At 32.1% G+C, this 6,521-nt stretch overlaps 1 protein-coding gene across 1 annotated transcript; it reads left to right on the top strand.

The window, feature by feature from the left end:
- Positions 1-683: 683 nt before the first annotated feature.
- Positions 684-3,645, top strand: LOC134252810 (multimerin-2-like). Its single transcript, XM_062735352.1, has 3 exons — positions 684-1,427; positions 2,657-2,785; positions 3,128-3,645. The coding sequence occupies exons 1-3, from the start codon at positions 716-718 to the stop codon at positions 3,532-3,534; spliced, it is 1,248 nt and encodes a 415-aa protein (XP_062591336.1). The 5' UTR covers positions 684-715; the 3' UTR covers positions 3,535-3,645.
- Positions 3,646-6,521: the final 2,876 nt, after the last annotated feature.

The following is a 6,521-nucleotide window of genomic DNA, read 5'->3' as shown; positions in this document are numbered from 1 at the left end:
TGATGTAAACGTGCCAAAATGTAGCATGCTCCATGAAGCAAGTTTTATCAAAATAAAAATGCTGTATATTTTTCAATGATCACCCAAGAGCACCAAATTCTTGTATATTAACTGGGAAAAAGGTAAAGATTTTATCTGGAAAGTTTGACCGTTTTTTTGGAAATAGCGCGCTCACAATAGAACTTGTCCGCGAACTTTTCTAACACCCCTCGTACATTATAAATAATAGTTCTGAAAATGATAAATGAAATATAAAAAAGCTACTGTAGAATACAGCCGTGAGTTTCCTCAGCGATAAAGTTTAGACACCTTTCATGTATTAAGAAAGACTGGTTTAAAAATAAAAACATAAAATACGAGCAAGCTATATTTTTGCAGACAATTCATTTTAAAATATCGTTTATCTAAGTCATTAAAGCATTTTATCTTTATAATATCGTGGTCTTACCAAGGCATTTTCCATCAGTGTCATATTGATATATTTCATGTGCTTTGATTTACTCTTTTTTCCCTATTTTCTGTTCTTTAATTAGAAGCTAAAGCTTGAAATTCCTTAGCAGATAAAATTTATCAGACTTTTAGAAGCTTAGGTTATAAGTAATTGCCACAATGATAGCAAAAAAAAATCTCTTGTAAAATAAATCTCAGTCTAATATTTATATTATAAAACCGTTCAACTTTATACTTATCATCATTTCAACTGAAGATTTTCAAGATGAAGTACGTTCTTGCTCTCGCATTTTTACTACTTAACTTCGCTTGTGTTTATAATCTTTCAATACTCACGGATGATAGTGGACGAAATATCACCGACTTGGACATGAAAAATATTGATGCCAAAAATGCAGACGTGGTCAGGCAACTTTTGAATCAGGAGACACTTATTAGAATGGCATTAGTGAGGAATGTACATATTCTGATGAAGGATATGGTGGACCTTAAGGAAAAACTTGAGTCGATGGAATCCTTACAACAAAGTACAGAAATAAAAGTTACAGCCTTACAACAGGAAGTGAGCGACCTTAAACGGGAAAACCAAAAACTAAATCTTAAAAATAGAAAATTCGAAGAAACTTTCAATATCATCGAGGGAAACTTTACGCAAATTAATGATCAATTTGAGAATTTTGCAAAAGAATTTGAGGAAAAAAGAGAAGCATTCGAAACAAACACAAGTACGGTGCTCGGTGATCTAAAAATTGAAGTTCGATATCTGTCAGTCACACTCCTAGATCTTAATAAACATACACTGGAAAGAGATAAAATTATCCCTGTTATGATGGAAGAGAAATGTAACGTCTTGTCGGCAATGTTTAATGCTTCGTTGGATACCTTGAACAACGATTTAGCAGACGCAAGTACTAAGCTGTCGAAGTCAGTGTCAAATCTGGAAAACTCCCAGAATGCAATCGTGGCATCGGTGTTTGGTATGTATTTTCATTTCCAGATGCATCTTATATATGAATGTACACATGTATGATCAATAATTTGAAAATTTACTTACCTTAATGTATTAATTTTAGGTTTCAATTAGCTATCGATCCTTTAACTTTAAATATACTGAAGGAATGATTCTTGGCCAAATTATGCGAGTATAATCTGGGTTGGATCAGTTAACTCTTGTTTATAATATACAAAAAGGTAAACTGACCCAAACCAGATTAAACTCAATTATTTGGCCAAAAATTAGTATAATTATTATTCCTCATAATTTAATTAAGAAATCATTGAATAGTTGTTGATGTAAATTTTCGTTGCACTTCATGAGTTCAAATTTGACGCTAACTAATATATAACGGTAGAAAAAGAAATCATGGGAAGCGTGGGGTATAACTGAGACATAAAAGTAGACCTAGCAGCCATGATGTTTGTTTACATGTAGATTGGATAACTTTTTTTGAAGTAGTTTACGCTTTATAAACATCGAAGGTTGGTGCAGTTTACGTTTTTTTACGAACCGCTTTGCGGTTTATCAAACGCATAAAGCCCAAACATACAGTATAACAGTATACAGTATAACTCCGGTTGTTATTTGATTCATTTTTTTAATGAATATGCATGTACTAAATAATTACAAAAGAATATATTTAATGGCATTGGTACATGTATGCATGGCGATTAGCGATCACTTTTGAGTATTATAATTTTGTATACCTGAGACGTAGTGGATGAAATATTTATCTCCGTAAACTAATTGGAATTGAAAGGAACCGACAAACATCATTGTTAAGAGAAAAGTACATCGTTAAGTGGAAACGGAATATGTAATCAAATATAATCCTGTATATATTCTTTTAATGTCGTATACTAAGTACGTTGTTTTACTTATATCTCCTACCCGAATAAATTTCTCAAAATACTTATTATATATACCGACTACACTTTTTTTTTATCATAAATATATGAAATCAGATAAAGTTTCATTGATAATCGTTCATTGATTGGATCAAGTGGCCGAAAGGCATGAACCACTTACAAGAGAATAGGGAATGTTGATAAGTTGAAGAGGATATTTTTACAATGCATTTTTATCAGACCTCAATAAGTATTCGTTTGAAAATAAAAAAAATAAACCAATAATTAATATGAAGATAAAGAAAATACTTCTTTATTTTATTTTGAATTGTTTTTATGTATTCAATTTTTTACATTACAGGGGATATCAACATAACTCTAGGCAATTTAAAGACCGAAATGAAACAATCTCAGACTGATCAACTGAAGCTGTCTGCCACTGTGTCCTCTCTTGAGGTGTTCCGAATGAATGTTACTAATAATCATTGCGGTATGTTTTGGAAATTTTCTCTGGTTAAAAAATCTTATCATATAGATTAACTAGAAACGATTTGAAAAGCAGTTTGTTGTTATTTTTATAGGTAGATTTTTTTGCGTTATGCGAGTAAATTATCCAGAATCATAAACAAATGCAAAAAATTTGCAGAATACATTATCATGATTATGATATTGTCTTGGACAAAAATAAATAGTGTTTAAACATGCAAAAAACCATGAAGGAGTTCAGCAATCTTACTTGTACGAAGTGTGTGTGTATCTTACATGTATATCAATTATAAACAAAATTTTTATCAATAGTATCTAAAAATAATAGCAAGTCCTTTTCTTAAAGATTTGGGAAAGAAAGTGGCTTTTACCGCCGGAGTAACGACTACTTCCACTGTCTGGAACAGTGGCACACTGGTTTTCAACAAAGTTATTAACAACGTGGGAGGTGGATATAATCCCAATACAGGGATATTTACTGCACCCCTCAATGGAGACTATGTCTTCTACGTCAGTATCCAAAGTTACAGTAACGACTACAGTATTTATATTGACATTGTATTGAACGGCTCTAGTAAGGTTCGGGCAATGGCTTATAAGCTTAATTCTAATGACGGTTACGAAACAGGGACAAACATGGTGACACTGAGACTACAGCAGGGAGACACGGTGTGGGTAAAACATTACTCTGGTACAGGTTACTACACTCTCAGTGATGCTCCTATCACAACGTTCTCCGGATTCCTAACCTAAACGTGTGCAGTTCTGTATTTGAAGACGACAAATATCTGTACAGAATGTCAATTGTAGTAAAATCATGGTTATGCATTGTTTCATTGTGTTTCACATAATATAATATAATTTTAGAAAGCATATTTAAGTTAAAAAAAAAGTCATAACACAAAGAACAAAAAAAAAAAAAATTAATTGAATTAATTATACATTACAATATTTATTGATTTAAATTGAATCGCAATGACGACTGAAAATGAAGAACAAAATCATTAAATATTGCACTTATATTTTGTTAGAAAATTAATTCAATATTTTATCAATTGCAACTGCGCTCAAAGAAAAAAGTGTTTTTGTGGCATTGGTTCACTTTGGGATGACGATATATTTGACCTTGAGTGAGCCCAGATGCACTTGGTATTCCCAATCCTTTTCATAAAGTGATCATACAGTGTATAAGCATGCATTTTATTTCATGTTTGATTTCCTACAAAACGTCAGATTTTATACACGTAACTAAAAACTAACATATCAGAAGATTTGCATTGTAAGATAGGAATAATGTTACTAGTTTTTTAGTCACTACTGATACCACAAATAATTTAACAAAGACTGAGATATTGAGATGAAGTAGTCGTGAATGAGATCATTTACAAACACAACAGAAAAAGCACCACAGCAGCGGAATATAAACTCCTATATCACAGAAACTAGATTTTATTTACAAATATCAGAATAATTTATTATGAAAAAGTATGAATAAGTAAATTTTTCATACAGAAATTTACTGATTAACTAAATGTGTCTATTTGTTTATTTTGAAAAGTGCTGATGAAAATAAAGCATTACTCTATAAAAAAAAAATCGGAGAAAAGGACATCAAAAACATAAAATATACGATTACGGTAATGCATATTTATTATGATGTAGGCACATCTGCTGAGGCTCTGACTTCCCGCCCCCCTCATTGTTACGACAAATCTGAATATTTGTCAGCTATATGTAGCGTGATACATTGCATTGATATACAATTTCTTCAGATTTGTAGATTGACTAAACAATCTTCAAATCTCACAAAAATATATTCAACAACAGATATTGGATGAGAAAGTGGTTTTTATGCCCCCGTAAACGAAGTTTCGGGGGCATATAGTTTTTGTCGTGTCTGTCTGTCTGTCTCTCTGTCTGTCTGTCTGTCTGTCTCTCTGTCTCTCTGTTTGTCTGTTTGTCCGCAAAAACTTTAACCTTGCCCATAACTTTTGATTTAGTGGAGCTATGACTTTCATATTTCATATGTGTATTCCTTGTGACAAGACCTTTCTTTGGGCACCACCAAATTTGACCTTTTGACCTTGACCTTAGAGTTTGACCCACTTTTACATGAACATTTTAAAATTTTACTTTGGCCATATCTTTTGAACAGTAAATACCAGGACACTTATACTTTTCATATGTAATGTTTGTTAAAAGACCTTTCACTGGATACCAAAAACTTTAACCCTATGACCTTGACCTTGTAGATTTCCTTACTTTTAAATAACTTTAACCTTGGTCATGACCTTTGTACGGTAAAGGATGGAGCTTTCATACTTCATACATGTAATCCTTGTGAGAAGACCTTTCATTGGATACCAAGAACATTGACCCTTTGACCTTGACCTTTGAGATTGACCTACTTTAAAAAAGCAAATCTTGACCACAACTTTTAAAGAGTTAGGGCCAGTGCTTTTATACTTTACATATTTGATCCTTATGACAAGACCTTTCTTTGGGTACCACCAAATTTGACTTTTGACTTTGACCTTGGAGTTTGACCCACATTTACATGAAAATTTTAAAATTTTACTTAAGCCATATCTTTTGAATAGTAGACACCAGGACATTTATACTTCACATATATAATGTTTGTTAAAGGACCTTTCACTAGATAACAACAACTTTGACCCTTTGACCTTGTAGATTCTGACCTTCTGACCTTGACCTTGGAGATTTTTGTAATTATTAAAAAACTTTAACATTGCCTTACTTTCAAATTTCACAATTGTTTTCCAGTGAGAATATCCTACTTTTGGTACCAATTAATTAAATTTGCATTTAAGAAAAGCTTAATCTTTGCAATGTTGCCATACGGGGGCATCAGTGTTTTACAAACACATCTTGTTTTTTTAAGAAACTTTCGATAGGATTTAACGGTTACATGGCCGCGAATTTCTCTTAAATCATTTCTTCGTAATCAGGGCAGTGGCTTAAAAAAGCGACAAACTTAAAAAAAATAAATATCCCATTTTCAACTGAGGTTGGTGATTTTTATTTCTGTCAAGTGTAATGAAGATTTTGAACGCCTCCCACGAGAACTCTCAGGTACAAAACTAAGGTGAAATTAAATACATGTATGAATGCTTTTCGGTATTTGAAGCGATTGACCTGATTCATATTTTTTTTTCTTTTTTTGGTTGAGGTAAACAATTTAATCCAGTACGGGAATAAAAGTGTAAAGCTTCCAAAAGATTGTGTAGTTTCTGAAAAAAATAGAAATCAAATTATTTTTCATTTTTCTACCGTTTCCATTGCAAGGGTAAGAATTGAATGTTGACCTCAAAACTAGAGTTCCTTATCATAATCAATTTAGCGATCCATCACGATTGTCCAATCCACTACTGAGATCATTTGTGACCAAAATTCCTTTTTTGTTTTGTTTCTATTGTAACCGTGTGTGACTTAAGCCAGTTTTTTTTTTAAATTGAAAAAAACTTTGATTAAATGCAAGGAATAAATCAGTTAAGTCTCAAAATGATTACTCCAGCAGTTGCTGAGAAAGGAAAGTTAATTTTTTTTTAATTTACCTGTCTTTCTTTGGCAACAATGATTATTCATCATGCAAGGTTTCATGGTAAATCTTTAAGCGACCAAAAAGAAGATTCCCGAACAAAATTTCTCAATTTTAGCACGTTTCCATGGCAACGGTAGACATTTTGAAACTGAAAGTCTGCACTACACAAGAACAACTA

The sequence above is a fragment of the Saccostrea cucullata genome, unplaced genomic scaffold, assembly GCF_032062105.1.
Source record: "Saccostrea cucullata isolate Sc308-1 unplaced genomic scaffold, CSIRO_AGI_Scuc_v1 ctg19359, whole genome shotgun sequence".
NCBI lineage: Eukaryota > Metazoa > Mollusca > Bivalvia > Ostreida > Ostreidae > Saccostrea > Saccostrea cuccullata.
The sequence above is the reverse complement of the archived record's forward strand: the minus strand, read 5'-3'. Positions and strand labels throughout refer to the sequence as shown.

What these genes read in the sequence shown, in the direction of transcription:
- LOC134252810 (XM_062735352.1), top strand. Translation starts at nt 716, where the DNA reads ATGAAGTACGTTCTTGCTCTCGCATTTTTACTACTTAACTTCGCTTGT. An exon ending in AATCGTGGCATCGGTGTTTG is followed by an intron (nt 1,428 to 2,656) that starts GTATGTATTTTC and finishes TTTACATTACAG; the next exon opens with GGGATATCAACATAACTCTA. An exon ending in TGTTACTAATAATCATTGCG is followed by an intron (nt 2,786 to 3,127) that starts GTATGTTTTGGA and finishes CTTTTCTTAAAG; the next exon opens with ATTTGGGAAAGAAAGTGGCT.